At 43.1% G+C, this 18580-nt stretch overlaps 1 protein-coding gene across 6 annotated transcripts in view; it reads right to left on the bottom strand.

The window, feature by feature from the left end:
• The window catches only part of LOC126291589 (microtubule-associated protein futsch-like), a 263380-nt gene that overhangs the window by 173348 nt on the left and 71452 nt on the right, over nucleotides 1–18580 (bottom strand). For all 6 annotated transcript variants that reach the window (XM_049985126.1, XM_049985122.1, XM_049985124.1 and 3 more), the window contains 3 exons: nucleotides 16316–16678; nucleotides 6298–6568; nucleotides 1981–2690 (listed from right to left, as the gene is read on the bottom strand). In XM_049985126.1, coding sequence (XP_049841083.1) covers nucleotides 1981–2690; nucleotides 6298–6568; nucleotides 16316–16678 — 1344 coding nt within the window. The remainder of the gene's footprint in view (nucleotides 1–1980; nucleotides 2691–6297; nucleotides 6569–16315; nucleotides 16679–18580) is intronic.

Raw genomic sequence — 18580 nt, 5'->3', positions numbered from 1 at the left:
CCAACCACTTTCTCGAACGCCTGGAATCCGTACCCAGTCTGTTACCCCCAGAAACCATCCTGGTAACCATTGATGCCACTTCCCTATACACAAATATCCCGCACGTCCAGGGCCTCGCTGCAATGGAGCACTTCCTTTCACGCCGATCACCTGCCACCCTACCTAAAACCTCTTTCCTCGTCACCTTAGCCAGCTTCATCCTGACCCACAACTTCTTCACTTTTGAAGGCCAGACATACCAACAATTAAAGGGAACAGCCATGGGTACCAGGATGGCCCCCTCGTATGCCAACCTATTTATGGGTCGCTTAGAGGAAGCCTTCTTGGTTACCCAAGCCTGCCAACCCAAAGTTTGGTACAGATTTATTGATGACATCTTCATGATCTGGACTCACAGTGAAGAACAACTCCAGAATTTCCTCTCCAACCTCAACTCCTTTGGTTCCATCAGATTCACCTGGTCCTACTCCAAATCCCATGCCACTTTCCTAGATGTTGACCTCCATCTGTCCAATGGCCAGCTGCACACATCCGTCCACATCAAACCCACCAACAAGCAACAGTACCTCCATTATGACAGCTGCCACCCATTCCATATCAAACGGTCCCTGCCCTACAGCCTAGGCCTTCGTGGCAAACGAATCTGCTCCAGTCCTGAATCCCTCGACCATTACACCAACAACCTGAAAACAGCTTTCGCATCCCGCAACTACCCTCCCAACCTGGTACAGAAGCAGATAACCAGAGCCACTTCCTCATCCCCTCAAACCCAGAACCTCTCACAGAAGAACCCCAAAAGTGCCCCACTTGTAACAGAATACTTCCCGGGACTGGATCAGACCTTGAATGTGGCTCTCCAGCAGGGATACGACTTCCTAAAATCCTGCCCCGAAATGAGATCCATCCTTCATGAAATCCTCCCCACTCCACCAAGAGTGTCTTTCCACCATCCACCTAACCTTCGTAACCTCTTGGTTCATCCCTATGAAATCCCCAAACCACCTCCCCTACCCTCTGGCTCCTACCCTTGCAACCGCCCCCGGTGTAAAACCTGTCCTATGCACCCTCCCACCACCACCTACTCCAGTCCTGTAACCCGGAAGGTGTACACGATCAAAGGGAGAGCCACATGTGAAAGCACCCACGTGATTTACCAACTGACCTGCCTGCACTGTGATGCTTTCTATGTGGGAATGACCAGCAACAAACTGTCCATTCGCATGAATGGACACAGGCAGACAGTGTTTGTTGGTAATGAGGATCACCCTGTGGCTAAACATGCCTTGATGCACGGCCAGCACATCTTGGCACAGTGTTACACCGTCCGAGTTATCTGGATACTTCCCACCAACACCAACCTATCCGAACTCCGGAGATGGGAACTCGCCCTTCAGTATATCCTCTCTTCTCGATATCCGCCAGGCCTCAACCTCCGCTAATTTCAAGTTGCCGCCGCTCATACCTCACCTGTCTTTCAACAAATTCTTTGCCTCTGTACTTCCGCCTCGACTGACATCTCTGCCCTTAACTCTTTGCCTTTAAATATGTCTGTTTGTGCCTGTGTATGTGCGGATGGATATGTGTGTGTGTGTGCGCGAGTGTACACCTGTCCTTTTTTTCCCCTAAGGGAAGTCTTTCCGCTCCCGGGATTGGAATGACTCCTTACCCTCTCCCTTAAAACCCACATCCTTTCATTTTTCCCTCTCCTTCCCTCTTTCCTGACGAAGCAACTGCCAGTTGCGAAAGCTCGTAATTCTGTGTGTGTGTTTGTGTGTTTTGTTCATGTGCCTGTCTGCCGGCGCTTTCCCGCTTGGTAAGTCTTGGAATCTTTGTTTTTAATATATTTTTTAATATATTTTTCCCATGTGGAAGTTTCTTTCTGTTTTATATATATATATATATATATATATATATATATATATATATATATATATATATAGAGAGAGAGAGAGAGAGAGAGAGAGAGAGAGAGAGAATCACCTGCATCGGTGATGGTGGTCCTGATGGTACAAGAGGTACACTCTGTGCAGTTGCCGTAGGTTCGCCAGTAGGCTCAGGGGTGCGAGGTTCAACGATCACATCCGGGGTTGCCGCAGTCGGCTCTCCGTCCGCACGCTGCGTTTCCCTCGTCTCTGTCGACCTTCTTCTAGTGGTTTCGGTGACTGCCTCGGAATCTGCTGGTAGTGCCTCTTTTTCTGCAGCCACCAGTGACGCTCGCCTAGCAGTGGCGGCGGACTTCTTTCCTGGTCCTGCCTTCTGGTGCTTCGATGGGGGTGACTTGGGTTCGGGGGACTTCACCCTCGGAGGAGACAGCAGGCCAGGAGGCGACCTGAGTAGCGCAGGAGGTGACTTCTCGCCCAATGCGAAGCTCTTCTTCCCCGGCTCTGGTAACACTTCGTGTGCAATAGCACTGGATCTGGGTAGTGTGGGAGGAGACTTCTCGCCTAATGCAAAGCTCTTCTTCACTGGATCCGGCAACGTTTCTTGTGGAATAGCACCTGACCTGGACAGCACGGAAGGAGACTTGTCACCCAACGTGAAGCTCTTCTTCGCCGGCTGTGGTAACATTTCGTGTGGAATAGCACCGGAGATGCTGGTTGGAGAGAGAGACCCAGAGAAGCTGCGTGCAAACTCAGACAGGCCACCTGGACGATGATCTGTCAGTGTGTCACCTCTGCGTCTGCGACCGCCTGCAAAGCAAAGACCTATTAACACTTTTCCTTTCTCAATTCTGTGAATCAGTTTGTACAGATATTAAATGGACAATCAAATAGGTGGTACAGCTTTATGAGGGGCCGCTCGATCTATAATGACAAAGAATATGTTGATAATGTCAGCTGCAAACTGTAATGAATCTTGCCTCCTGACAACTTTTGTATTTCAATTGAAATGTTCAATTCTATATTAATTTTGGTTCAACTTGGGTTAATTTTTTACTTAAATTATATATTCAAGGATATGATAAGTGAGCTGGGACACCAAACATTAAAACAAAGGCATTTTCATTGGGGGTGAGAACTTTTCATGAAGTAAATCACCAAATTTCTCCCGCTGACTGCATGAAGTGACCACTATATCTACATCTACATGACTACTCCGCAATTCAAAATTAAGTGCCTGGCAAAGGGTTCTACTGTTCCACACAAACAGCACATGGTAAAAATGAACACATATATCTTTCTATACAATCCCCAATTTATCTTATCATATTACAATGATCATTTCACCCTGTTTAGGCCAGTGACAATAAAATATTTTCACACTCTGAGGAGAAAGTTAGGGACTGAAATTTTATGAAAAGATCTTGCAATGACAAATGCCTTTGTTTTAATGACTGCCACCCTCAACTCACCTGCATGTAACACTTTCTACCTAAAACCCGATAATACATAACGAGCTGCCCTGCTTAGGACTTTTTTGATGTCCTCCATCTGGTAAGGATCCCATATCACACAGTAATACTCTAGCAGAGGGTGGGAAAGCATAGTGTAGGCAGTCTCTCTAAGTAGACATGTTTCATCCTTTAAGTATTCTTCCAATAAAACACAGTCTTTGGTTTGCCTTTCCCACAACATTAGCCATGTGATTGTTAGTATTTGAGTTGTTTGTAATTGTAATTCCTAGTTATTTAGATAAATTGACAGCCTTTAAATCTGTGTGATTTATTGTATGATCAAAATTTAATGGATTTCTTTTTGTACATATATGGATAACCTAATACTTTTTACTTATTCAGAGGCAATTGTGACTTTTTGCAGCGTACAGATATCATGTCTAAGAAATTTTGCAATTGGTCTTGATCTTATGACGACGCTACTAGACTGTAAATGACAGTATCATCTGCTAACAATATAAGACGGCTGCTCAGGAACAATAGAGCTCATAACACTTCCTTCGGAACACCAGATGTCACTTCTGTTTTACTCGATTTTCCCTAAATTATTACATACTGTGATCTTTCTAACAGGAAATCATGAATCCAGTCCTATAACTGAAGCGATACTTCACAGACACACAATTTGATTAGAAGTCTGTTGTGAGGAATGGTGTCAAAGCTTTCTGGAAATTGAGAAATATGCAATCAATCTGAGACCCCTGTTGATAGCACTCATTAATTTTTATGAATAAAGAGCTAGCCGAGTTTCACAAGAACAATATTTTCGGAATTCACGATATAATGTCTGAACAAAGTGTATGTTCCAAATCGATGTCAGTGACACGAGTCTGTAATTCATTCGACTATTCCTATTTCTTTTTCTGAGTATTGGTGTGACCAGCGTTTTGGTACTGATATCTCATTAAGTTACTTGTATGTGATTGCGAAGTCTGGAGCTGCTGTCCCAGTGTTATCTGAAACGAACTTAATTGGTATATTGCCTGGACCGGATTATTTGCCTTTATTAAGTGATTTAAGCTGCTTCGCTACACCGAAGATATCTATATGTAAGAGATAATAAGATAAATCAGAGCTTGCACAGAAAGAGAGAGAGAAATGTGTGTGTGTGTGTGTGTGTGTGTGTGTAATCTTATGGGACTTAACTGCTAAGGTCATCAGTCCCAAAGCTTACACACTACTTAACCTAAATTATCCTAAGGACAAACACACACACCCATGCCCGAGGGAGGACTCAAACCTCTGCCGGGACCAACCGCACAGTCCATGACTGCAGCGCCTTAGACTGCTCGGCTAATCCTGCACGGCGCACAGAAAGCTTAGGAGTTTATTTTTACTATGTGCTATTCAAGAGTAAAAAAGTTGAGTAAAAGTCTGAAAGTGGTTCTAAGAGTCCTTTGCCAAATACTTCACAGGGAGTTGCAGAGTAAACACATACATGTAGGCAGTCCACATCTCCCTCATCCACAACATCTTTCATTCAATCAGTATCACTAACCTCAAACTTACGAGATAACTTGTGACTAATATCTTCATCAGGCCAACACCTTGCAACATTGATGCAACTGAGAATGTGTAGACTGAAATGTGGCACCATAAAGAATAACAGAAAAAAAGTATAGATTTCCCCAGCACGTCTGCTCACCTAGTGGATGATACTTTAGCTACAGTCCTACTGAGGAATCCAGTCATATGAGGAACACACAAACACACACAGGAACAAAGGGAAAAATTGAGAAACTGTACATTGAAAATTATGGGATCTAGATGTTAAGGCAGGTCTGCCTCACCCATATTTTTTAAAATGTGTTGGCTTCAATGAGTCAAAGTTGCAGGAATGAAAGAAAATGTTAAAGCAAAAGTGGATTAACCACATCCTTCGATATCACTTTGCAAATACACACATAGCCCTCAGGCTGCACTACAGACCAGCATATCATGACATCTCCGATATTGTAATCGCATTCATTGGCTTTGCTGACTCACAACCATATTGCTAGCTTTCCACCTAAACTATAACTGTGTGCGCGAGCGAGCGCGTTGAGTATATACCTATCCTTTTTTCCCCCCTAAGGTAAGTCTTTCCGCTCCCGGGATTGGAATGACTCCTTACCCTCTCCCTTAAAACCCACATCCTTTCATCTTTCCTTTTCCTTCCCTCTTTCCTGACGAAGCAGCCGCCGGTTGCGAAAGCTCGAAATTTTGTGTGTGTGTGTTATTTTATTGTGCCTGTCTACCGGCGCTTTCCTGCTTGGTAACTCTTGGAATCTTTGTTTTTAATATATTTTTCCCATGTGGAAGTTTCTTTCCAGACACTCTGTTCCATCTTTCAGCAGGGTAGTGCTCCACCCCCATTTTAATTATGAAGTTCATGGGTAGCTGAACATGGAGCTGCCACATCGATATATATATATATATATATATATATATATATATATATATATATATATATATATAAAGATTCCAAGACTTACCAAGCGGGAAAGCGCTGGCGGACAGGCACATTAACAAAACACACAAACACACACACAGAATTACAGAATTACTAGCTTTCGCAACCGATGGTTGCTTCTTCAGGAAGGAGAGGGAAAGACAAAAGGATGTGGGTTTTAAGGGAGAGGGTAAGGAGTCATTCCAATCCCGGGAGCGGAAAGACTTCACCGTGTGTTTTGTTAATGTGCCTGTCTGCCGGCGCTTTCCCGCTTGGTAAGTCTTGGAATCTTTGTTTTTAATATATTTTTCCCACGTGGAAGTTTCTTTCTATCATATATCAGTGTTCTGTCCTCTTCCCATTTGTAAAAGTATGACATAACCCACTACAACAACATTGTGCATCAGCACAAAGCTGACATCCGGTATCAGTAGGCTCAGTTGATCCACAAAAACTACGTACTGATACTTACCACCTCTAGCACGTGTCTTCTTCTTTTCGACGAAAGGAAGCTCACGACCACGGCACGACCTTTTTGGCCTTCCGGATGCCGTCAAGCCGGGATCTGCGACTTGCTGGGCAGGTGGCGGCACCGGCTCCTCATGGTGGCGCGAGACAGGGCTCGTGGGCTGCACACTCATTCGCCGAGGTCGGCCTCTCATTCTCTTACCACCACGTGTCGGCATTTCTGGCATACGAGCTGGTGGCATTGGTGTGCCCACCTCCTCGACAATGATCACATCCTACAACAAAATGCTTGTAATATTAGTACTGGTACTCACATAAGCTCTGTTATATTTCACTTACAGTGAAAATTTTTCTGTGCAAATCAGGATATCTCAATTATTAATCACACTATATTAAGGTTTTGTTTATATGAGGTAAAAGGTGCATGATTATATGATTGTATATTCTTCAAAGCAAATTTACAGTCACAGAGACTCTCATATATCGTGCTGTAATTGGCAGAAGAAATCTTTTTGTTCCTCTCTGGACAACCCTCTTTCTGCATCCTACCAACTTATAGTTGAAGAAGTCTAATTACATCTACCTCTGAACTTTACATTTATTTTGAGAGCACTGAACTTCAGATAGATGGTAGTAAAGATAAAATTGTTCAAGTGACTGCCTCAGCAACAATGAAGGGTACTGGCAAGAAAAATTAAAATGAAAACACTGCATAAAATTATGAAATTAAATGAAATAAAAGGAAAAAAATATATGAAAAGAGCTATGTCAGAGCTGGAGAAAATGTGTTATATTTATAAGGCTCAAGGGAGAATGCCTATTTCCTACCACAGCGTAGTTTGGTAATTTGCCGATAGTCCGCGCTAGTCGCAAAAATGGCGAGTTCAGGTGCGGAATGAGCTCTCTGTGTCTTGCATTTAGACAAAAAGAAGTGTGCTACAGCTTTTCAATGGACATTTAGAACCAAGTACGGTAAGAAGCCAGCAACAAGGAAGACCATTTACCACTGGCACAACAAATTCGTTACAGCAAGTTGCTTGTGCCCAGCAAAGAGAAGTGGACATCCCAGTGTGAGTGACGTGAATGTGGAGCGCGTATGAGAGACATTCATAAGGAGTCCAAAGAAGTCTATGCATCGTGCATACCATGATCTTGAAATGGCTCCAACAACAGTGTGGAACGTCCTGCGGCAGAAGTTGTCTATGAAACCATTCAAATTGGAGCTAGTGCAGAAGCTCAATGACGACGACAAAGACAAGCGCTTTGAGCTTTGTTCGCAGTTACAACAACTGAATGAAGATGGGGATGGCATTGTTGATCGCTTAATTTTTAGTGACGAAGCCACTTTTCACACTAATGGGAATTGTGAATCTGGGGTACAAAGCATCCACACGAATGCACTAAATTTGACCGTGATTCCCAAAGGTAAATGTTTCTCGTGCCTTGTCATGTCGAAAACTGTACGGGCCATTCTTCTTTGCTGAGAACACTGTCACTGGATGTTCCTACTTGGATATGTTGCAGCAATGGCTGATGCCTCACATGCAATCAGACACTCTGTTCCATCTTTCAGCAGGGTAGGGCTCCACCCCCATTTTAATCATGAAGTTCGTGGGTAGCTGAACATGGAGCTGCCACATCGATGGATTTGCTGTGGTACAGAAGGGGATACCTGTTTCACGAAATAGCCTCCCCGATCACCAAATCTCACTCTGTGTGACTTTTTTCTGTGAGGATACATTAAAGATCTGCTGTATGTACTGCCAGTACCACGTGATATAGCAGAGCTCCAGGAGAGAATACGGGAAGCGTCTGCCATAGTCGACGATGCCATGCTGGGACGGGTATGGCAAGAATAAAAAACTTTCAGTCTCTCTCTTCAAAATGCAATATGTATGACATCTGTACAAAATTCTTGTGCAATAAATAATTCAACGTGTTCCCAAACTTTATGTACACCCTGTGAATTACACGAATTTTGGAATGACGCAAGCAAAAGTTTAAAAGTGATAGAAGTTGGTAATTTGTTCGTATGAAAAACTAGTGCAAGCAGTAGTTGCAAATTTCATTATGGGGCTAAAAGAGAGACAGTGAAGGGTTAAACAGTATTAAGTGTCTCCTCCTCCTCACTTAAGCAAGTAGTTCACTCTGGTATAGAATCTGCATTATCGTTTAGAAATTATGACCTAGTGCCACAGTTTATACATACAAGGTCTGTTCAAAAAATTACAGAACATCGTAATTTCGTGTCAACGATGTGTTGGAGTGAAATGCAGTTGGTATCCTTGCGCATGCTTGTGTTTAATGTGTAACTGCTGGAAGTTTCACTGTGGTATGCCTGTTAGTTATTGTTCAGTGCTGTACTGAGTAGATCATTGTATTGCACAGTTCGCAAATTTTGAGATGGCAGAGATAGAGGAGCAATGTATCTGAATTAAATTTTGCATGAAACTCAAGACAACCTTTACAGGAACACACCAAATGATTCAGAAAGCCTACTCAGTGTCACAAATGGTTCACGTGGTTTAAAAATGACCAGACGGAAGTTAAAGGTGACACTCATTCAAGATGCCCTTCAATATCTACCAACAACACTCGTGTCTTGAATGTTAACAAAATTGTGTGAGCCAATTGAAGACTGACAGTCCGAGCGGCTGCAAAAGAATGAACATTTCAGATGGATCATGTCATGAAATGCTGACACAGCATCTTGGAATACATCACGTTGTCACCAAGTTCGACTCACGACTCTCGAGTCAAGACCAGAAAGACCTTTGCTTCGCAATCTGTGAAGAGCTTTTGGATCACACAAATGAAAACCAGAAGTTCCTTCAGAGAATCGTAACTGGTGATGAGATGTGGGTCTACAGTTATGATGTTGAGAGTGGGTCTACAGTTATGATGAGACCGAGGTTCAATAGTCACAATGGATTGGGAAAGGTTCTCCGGAACCGAAAAAAAGCTTGTGAGGTCAGGTCAAATGTCAAAGCCATCCTGAGAGTTTTCTTTCACTTTGAAAGATTAGTCCATCAAGAATTTGTGCCACAAGGGCAAACTGTTAATCGATTGTACTACTCGGACATGTTGCGACTCCTGTGAAAAAATATGAGAAGGAAACAATCTGAAATATGGCGAGACAATTCATCGCTCTTGCATCCCGATAACACACCGACACATTAATCCTTCTTGGTGCATGACTATTGCATAAAAAACCAAATCACTGTGTAGTCTCATCTGCCATACTATCCAGACCTGGCCCCAAAGTTAAAAACCCTGTTGAAAGAATGAAGATTTGCAACGATAGACAAAATAAAAGAAAATTTGCAGACAGCACTTTGCGCAAACCAGCAAGAGGCATACCAAGACTACTTCTGGAAGTGGAAATGGCACTGGGAGCAGGGTATCAATTATGGATGAGAGTATTTCGAAAGAGACCATGAACAATAAGTAAAAGGTAAGAGCAGAAAAAATTTGTGGACAAAGTTCCTGAATTTTTTGAACAGATCTCATAGATTAAACAATTCAGGTACAGATTAACAAGCAGGACTGATGTGAACTCTGGTTTCAATGAATGCAGCATTTGTATGTATTGTTTTTGTTTCAAAAAATCTGTAACCTGTTTTAAAAAAAAAAGATCTGGCACAAATACTACAGGCATGTTGCACAGAGAATGAGCTCAACTGACATCGAGCCAAGTGTAACCTACGCTCAGTTAAGCTGTGTTTCATAATAAGGAATTTGTATGGTAGGCTTCCAATTTCCATAAAAACAAAGTCGCAGTAAGGTAGGGATTCATTCTGAAATGTAGGGATTACTATATAGGCATCTTACCTTTCTGCAGGAATGATTACTTATTTATTTATTTTATTATTGTACAATGGAAAAGCCAGGATGGAATATTGACATTATCATGAAACGGATAGTTATAACTCACCTTATAGCCGAGATGCTGAGTCAAAGATAGGCACAACAAAAAGACTGTCAAATAAAGCCTTCAAAGGCTTCACAGGGAGCTCTGCCTTTGATGGCACGTGGTGATTGCGACCAGACTGGAGTAGGTGGTGGTGGGAGGATGGATGAGCCATGATGCAAGGGGTTGGGAGCAGGGATTGTGTAGGGATGGACAAGGATACTGTGGGAAGGATGCGAAGGATAGGGGGTAGGATACACATCCTCCCAGCACTACCTACTTCAGTTCGGTCACACGCATAATCTATCCCGTCAAAGGCAAGATTACCTTTGAAATTAGTCATGTGATCTACAAGCTAAGCTGCAAACACTATGCTGCATCCTACGTGGACATGAGAACCAACAAGCTGGCTGTCAGCGTGAATGGTCACTGACAAATTGTGGCCAACGGTTGGACCGCTCAATTGCTGAGCCCGATGTCCAACACTATGTTCTTCATTTCGATGACTGCTTCACAACCTGTACCATCTGGATCCTTCTCACCAACATCAGCTTTTCTGAACTGCACAGGCAGGAAATCTCCCTACAATATATCCTACGTGCCCATAACCCTCCTGGCCTCAACCTTAATTAATCATTGTCCTTTACACATCTATCCCCTTCCTGGTTCCCATTCCAGCACTACACAGCCCTCTATTCCACCAACACACTCACTGTCTTTTTACTTCTATCGTCTTCTGCTGCTTCCCCTGCCTCCTGCCCCCCCTCCATCTAAACTCCTGGCTGCACCTAGTTGCCCTGCCCTCTCCCCACCTCCCACCTCATTCCTGTATGCTCCCACAAGCAGCACTTTAGCACCCCCTTCTCCCATCACGTTCTGCTGCTTGCAGTCTGGCCTGGGTGTGCGAGTTGCATTTATTTCTGTGTGTGTGTGTGTGTGTGTGTGTGTGTGTGTGTGTGTGTGTGTGTGTGTGTGTGTGTGTGTTTTCTGATGAAGGCTTTGCCTTCGAAACCGCACTGCACGCTCTATTTACGAGCCACATTCTATTAACCATCTCTGCTGTAAACAACAGCGTCTCATAGTCTCATATCCCACATTATTCCTGTCAATATCATTAAGCCTAGAACTCCAAATTGAGCACTCTAACTGTGTACTCTCGCATATACTTTCCTGTGCTACATGAACTTGTATATCACCCTCATCCCCTTTCCACCTCTTCTCCTCTCTCTTCCAGTTCGCATGTAATAACATCACCTAATCTGTTGCAAGGGCAACAGTCTGGATGATTGACTGATCTGGCCTCTTACCAATAACTATAACGGCCTTCCTGTACTGGTATTGTGAACGACCGAAAGCAAGGGGAAACTACGGCTACGGCATGCAGCTTTACTGTATGATTAAATGATGATGGCAACCTCTTGGGTAAAATATTCCGGAGGTAAAATAGTCCCCCATTCGGATCTCCGGGCGGGGACTACTCAGGAGGATGTCATTATCAGGAGAAAGAAAACTGGCGTTCTACGGATCGGAGCGTGGAATGTCAGATCCCTTAATCGGGCAGGTAGGTTAGAAAATTTAAAAAGGGAAATGGACAGGTTAAAGTTAGATATAGTGGGAATTAGTGAAGTTCGGTGGCAGGAGGAACAAGACTTCTGGTCAGGTGACTACAGGGTTATAAACACAAAATCAAATAGGGGTAATGCAGGAGTAGGTTTAATAATGAATAGGAAAATAGGAATGCGGGTAAGCTACCACAAACAGCACAGTGAACGCATTATTGTGGCCAAGATAGATACGAAGTCCACACATACTACAGTAGTACAAGTTTATATGCCAACTAGCTCTGCAGATGACAAAGAAATTGAAGAAATGTATGATGAGATAAAAGAAATTATTCAGGTAGTGAAGGGAGACGATAATTTAATAGTCATGGGTGACTGGAATTCGTCAGTAGGAAAAGGGAGAGAAGGAAACGTAGTAGGTGAATATGGATTGGGGCTAAGAAATGAAAGAGGAGGCCGCCTGGTAGAATTTTGCACAGAGCACAACTTAATCATAGCTAACACTTGGTTTAAGAATCATGAAAGAAGTTTGTATACATCGAAGAACCCTGGAGATACTAAAAGGTATCAGATAGATTATATAATGGTAAGACAGAGATTTAGGAACCAGGTTTTAAATTGTAAGACATTTCCAGGGACAGATGTGGACTCTGACCACAATCTATTGGTTATGACCTGTAGATTAAAACTGCAAAAAGGTGGGAATTTAAGGAGTTGGAACCTGGATAAACTGAAAGAACCAGGGGTTGCACAGAGTTTCAGGGAGAGCATGGCAGCAGAGGATCAAGTAGGTAAAAAGACTAAAGTAAATGAAGCGGGCAAAAAGGAATACAAACGTCTCAAAAATGAGATCGACAGGAAGTGCAAAATGGCTAATCAGGGATGGCTAGAGAACAAATGTAAGGATGTAGAGGCTTATCTCATTAGGGGTAAGATAAATACTGCCTACAGGAAAATTAAAGAGACCTTTGGAGATAAGAGAACCACTTGTATGAACATCAAGGGCTCAGATGCGAACCCAGCAGAAAGGTGGAAGGAGTATATAGAGGGTCTACACAAGGGTGATGTACTTGAGGACAATATTATGGAAATGGAAGAGGATGTAGATGAAGATGAAATGGGAGATACGATACTGCGTGAAGAGTTTGACAGAGCACTGAAAGACCTGAGTCGAAACAAGGCCATTGGAGTAGACAACATTCCATTGGAACTACTGACGGCCTTGGGAGAGCCAGTCCTGACAAAACTCTACCATCTGGTAAGCAAGATGTATGAAATAGGCGAAATACCCTCAGACTTCAAGAAGAATATAATAATTCCAATCCCAAAGAAAGCAGGTGTTGACAGATGTGACAATTACCGAACAATCAGTTTAATAAGCCACAGCTGCAAACTACTAACACGAATACTTTACAGACAAATGGAAAAACTAGTAGAGGCCGACCTCGGGGAAGATCAGTTTGGATTCCGTAGAAATACTGGAACACGTGAGGCAATACTGACCTTACGACTTATCTTAGAAGAAAGATTAAGAAAAGGCAAACCTACGTTTCTAGCATTTGTAGACTTAGAGAAAGCTTTTGACAATGTTGACTGGAATACTCTCTTTCAAATTCTAAAGGTGACAGGGGTAAAATACAGGGAGCGAAAAGCTATTTACAATTTGTACAGAAACCAGATGGCAGTTATAAGAGTCGAGGGGCATGAAAGGGAAGCTGTGGTTGGGAAGGGAGTGAGACAGGGTTGTAGCCTACCCCCGATGTTATTCAATCTATATATTGAGCAAGCACTAAAGGAAACAAAAGAAAAATTCGGAGTAGGTATTAACGGAATTGATAGTGTCTTGAAAGGAGGATATAAGATGAACATCAACAAAAGCAAAACGAGAATAACGGAATGTAGTCAAATTAAGTCGGGTGATGCTGAGGGAATTAGATTAGGAAATGAGACACTTAAAGTAGTAAAGGAGTTTCGCTATTTAGGGAGCAAAATAACTGATGATGGTCGAAGTAGAGAGGATATAAAATGTATACTGGCAATGGCAAGGAAAACGTTTCTGAAGAAGAGAAATTTGTTAACATCCGAGTATAGATTTAAGTGTCAGGAAGTCATTTATGAAAGTATTTGTATGGAGTGTAGCCATGTATGGAAGTGAAACATGGACGATAAATAGTTTGGACAAGAAGAGAATAGAAGCTTTCGAAATGTGGTGCTACAGAAGAATGCTGAAGATTAGATGGGTAGATCACATAACTAATGAGGAAGTATTGAATAGGATTGGGGAGAAGAGAAGTTTGTGACACAAATTGACCAGAAGAAGGCATTGGTTGGTAGGACATGTTCTGAGGCATCAAGGGATCACCAATTTAGTATTGGAGGGCAGCGTGGAGGGTAAAAATCGTAGAGGGAGACCAAGAGATGAATACACTAAGCAAATTCAGAAGGATGTAGGTCGCAGTAAGTACTGGGAGATGATGAAGCTTGCACAGGATAGAGTAGCATGGAGAGCTGCATCAAACCAGTCTCAGGACTGAAGACCACAACAACAACAACAATCTATTCACATCAGCCATCCCTCTTCTTCGCACGTACCCACCCATTGACCAGTAACCCACATTACAATAGTTGTTTTCTTTGATCTTTTAGTGTTTTCACATCGATTTCAGCTGGTTTTTGTCTTTCACAATCGCCTACTCCCTCAGATTTCCACATACTTCATCCATTTCATCCTTTTCGTGATTTTTCCCATCTGTTTTGGAGTATTTGTGCGAAAAAAACTCACTCCCACCGACATACAGAACCCAGAACCTAACCAGACCACAACACAGTCACAAGCCTTAGCACTGCAGAAGTATCACCCCTTTCCAAAGGCCTCACCTTTTGCCCCACTCCCAAATTCCGTTGTTTTTCTATTCCCAGACCCTACAGTGGAAACACTTTTATGCCACCAGCCCTACCAATCAGACTCATCCAAAGACCAATGCTAAACTCTGCCTAACTCAGTTCACTCCTCCATTCAAACGTGATCCAATCCCACTGCCCCCAGATCATTCGCTATAAACATTCCAGAATTTCTTACCTGTGTCACCTTGCATCATCATCATCATCATCATCATCATTCCCCAAATCCCTCACCACGCAAGCTAACATTACATCCACAGACAGAATTGCAACACGCCACATAAAAAACTGACCCCGGCCTTATAATTCTACCTCCTGACAAAGGCTCCACCAATGCTGTTTTGAACCATAAGGATTTACTTGCAGAAAGACTCCACCAGCTGTCATTTCATCCACCTACAAACCCTGTCACAGTGACGTCATCCCAGAACTTCTCTCCAGAGTCCATATCTCTCTTCACCCCTCCCACTCCACATGCTTCCTAAAGTTCACAAGTCCAACCACCCAGGACATCCCATATTGGGCAGTTACTGCACTTTTGAGAAAATCTCTGTTTTTGCAGACCAACACCTTCAGCCACTTACCAGCAACATATCCTCCTATATAAAAGATACCAACCATTCCCTCCACTGACTCTCAACAGCTTGCTTTCCTTTACCACATGGTGCCCTGCTCGTCACCACTGGTGCCATCTCTCTTTACACTAACACCCCTATAACTACTACTCCTTTGAAGGCAGCACCTACAAACAAATCCAGGGTAAGATACGGGCACCCACATGGCACCATCCTGTGCCAACCTATTCACGGGCCATATAGAGGAATCCTTTAAGACCACCTAAAATTGCAAAACCCTCACCTTGTTCAGATTCACTGATGACATCTTCACGATATACAACAAGGGTGAGGACACCTTATCCACATTCCTCCAGAACCTCAACACCTTCTCTGCTACTCACTTCACCTGCTCTTCATCATCCAAACAAGCCACTTTTCTCAATGTTGACCTCCACTACCAAGATTGCCACATCAAACCTACTAACCTCCAGCAATAGCTCCATTTTGACCGTTTCCATATCAAGACGTCCCTTCCATACAGCCTACCAACCCGTGCCTGTCGCATCTGTAGGGATGAGCAGTCTACATATACCTAGTGTCTCACGGAGGTCTTCACAGACTATAATTACCCTCCAAATATTGTACAAAAACAGATCTCCCCTGCCTTATCTCTCTGGTCACCCATCACTTGTTAAAGTCTAACTGTCCGGCCATGGAGGAGCATTCCCCTCGTAACTCAGTACCACCCAGCACTGGAGCAACTGATTTGTTTTCCGCCAGGGTTTCGACTATTTCTCGCTGTGCCCCAAAATGAGTACTGTTCTACCCACTATATCTCCCATCCATTCCACAGTGGTATTCCACCACCCACTGAACCTACACACGCCTTCATTTGAAGGCAATGTTACCTTCTGTTCCATTGATGTTGAGTGCGAATAAGCGTAAGGCCAATGCAACCAATACACATTCAGCTTACCAGACATACAAACAAATTACAACTGAAACACTGTGTTTTTCCCCAATTTGTTTAATATATTTCTTCTTTCCACATACAGACCATATAACTGTCATATATCTACATAGTTCATGTACCTGTGAGCTATTGTCATCAAAGGCATCAACTGGGGGAGGTTGGGGTGGTTTGGGTGGCTGCCTTTCCACCACCTCTATTATCTGAACATCCTCAGACGAAGCACCAGAGGATTCGTCGTGCGTGGGTGTCCTATGGCCCGCCAGACTGATGGACATGTCAGGACCCAGTACAGCACGGAGGCGTTCCACACCTGCAGCAGGAGGGACCACTTCCAGGGGCTCGTCTGGAGTGTCGCCAGAAGGTCCGGAGGATCCCCGCTGCCTCTTCACAGGCACATGTGCTGCTGCCGGCGACAGGGACTGTCGTTTGTGGGGAGCTGCGCTGGCGGGAGGCGGTGAGCCTGCTTCCGTTTCCAGGCGCAACTGTCAAAAGAATGCACCAAAGTTTCAAACTGGCGTCTTTAACAACACAGTGTAATAAAAAGTTATAAATGTAAGCATGTAACTGGTTTACAAATTGTGCCAACTGGATGAACAAGGAACCAAATCTTAACAGGTGAATGATATGACAGATCCACGGAAGAAAATACTGACGATGTGAGCAAACTCTGTGCCCCAAAAAATCTTAATTTGCAAGTGTACCTTGCATACCATGAATTAAAACTCAACAGCTGAAAATAAGTTTTGTAATGGTTACAATGTGACATACTGGTTTAACAAAAAGGCGCGATTGAACTTTCAGGAAACATTCCTCAGACGTGCAGAAGGAAACATTTTATATTAACATGGGTCTGAAAACATTTTATTTCCATATCAAGCTCATTTTCTACTTCTCTTCATACACACATTAGCTGTAGGAAACTCACAGGAACATAATGCACTAGCATTAATGAAATGTAACTTGCATAAAATATTCAAAATACGCTCTGTGTTACGTTTGGTTAGAATTTACAGTAAGTTGTAATTCTTAAGGTGCATTTACACCTGTGTACCTTGTGGCTAGTCGCTATGCGACTGTGCTTACCCCACAAGTAAGTAGAGGCACGTGTGTGTGGGTGCATGCCTCTCCCTCAACATATGCATGAAATTGATTCTATTCACACCTGTGTTCACACTGGCACCTCTACTTCTATGTGAGGCAAACTACAGCTGCACAGCGACTAGCTGCAAGGCGCACAGATGTAAAAGCACCTTCGCGTTCACTGTTCGCATTTTCTGTTCAAATGGAATGGAGGTGAAGGTGATGGTGATGTATAACTCACTTCACTGCTTGTGTAGACATAAGGCTGACGTCATTGCTCTACTACCATCAAGGACGCAGCATCCAACTGTTTAGTCAACAGTGGGTTGGTGCATGTATCTTTCCAAACAGAGGCATTTTGAACATTTCATTTAGGAAAGTGTTTCATACTGTGCTGATACATCCTTTTCCTGTGTGTCCTCCACAATTTATGTGACTATGAAGAGAACTAGAAAATGAGCTCTAACATGCAAGAAGAATTTAACAGAGCACAAAATGACTTACGTCATCCATCTAACTTTTTTAAGTGGAAGTCCATACTTTTTAACACCATTTTCAGTGATATGGTCTCCCCTGAGAAAAATTCACATTCTTTTAATGGAATCGGCAACTTCACTATTGCCGAGTATTCCTTCCTACTATAATATCCGAAATGTGCCAATGAATAGCATTGGTTTGGAATGAATCACAATTGGTAACTGTTGCTGCTGCTTTTTTTTTTCCTTTCCACGAGTACTTAAAAACACAATTCTTTCTCCACAGGAGCTTTGCCCCACACTGTTTATTTCGGTATCTTGGAAGTCTTGAAGTAGCATCCCTTTTCTTGAAACAGTTGTTTGACCAAGTCCTAGAGTCTTTGAGGTACGGTCTAAGATTTTATCAGCAGGAACCGAAGCATACCCATGAACACAAACAAATTCTATTTCTTGCTCGTAAAATGCATGCTTCCTTCATAGCAATTCCAAAGCCTGACTATTCCACAGTGCAATGGACTGTCACTTGGTGAATGAAGTTGTTTTGACAGCTTTCTTTAATAAACTGAAACTCCAGTCAAGGCAGTAACACAACACAGCGCAGAAGCAGGCAGTTGCACACTAACATACAACAATGTGGTATCATTGATGCTGGAACCAGTTTTTATTGCTGTTCTGTAACTGCTTCAGAAGATTCAGTGCGTCATGTTCCTCACTTGATTGTCAATCATTCCGCCAACTTTTCAACACTTGTGGTGTGACCTTGAAGTGATATGTTTCAGTGGCCCAAAGATTACTGACCCCCCCCCCCCCCCCCCCCCTCTCTCTCTC

Source organism: Schistocerca gregaria, chromosome 9 (assembly GCF_023897955.1).
Source record: "Schistocerca gregaria isolate iqSchGreg1 chromosome 9, iqSchGreg1.2, whole genome shotgun sequence".
In the NCBI taxonomy this organism is placed as follows: Eukaryota; Metazoa; Arthropoda; class Insecta; order Orthoptera; family Acrididae; genus Schistocerca; species Schistocerca gregaria.
Note: the sequence above shows the minus strand (reverse complement) of the source record. Positions and strands in the feature narration are given on the sequence as shown.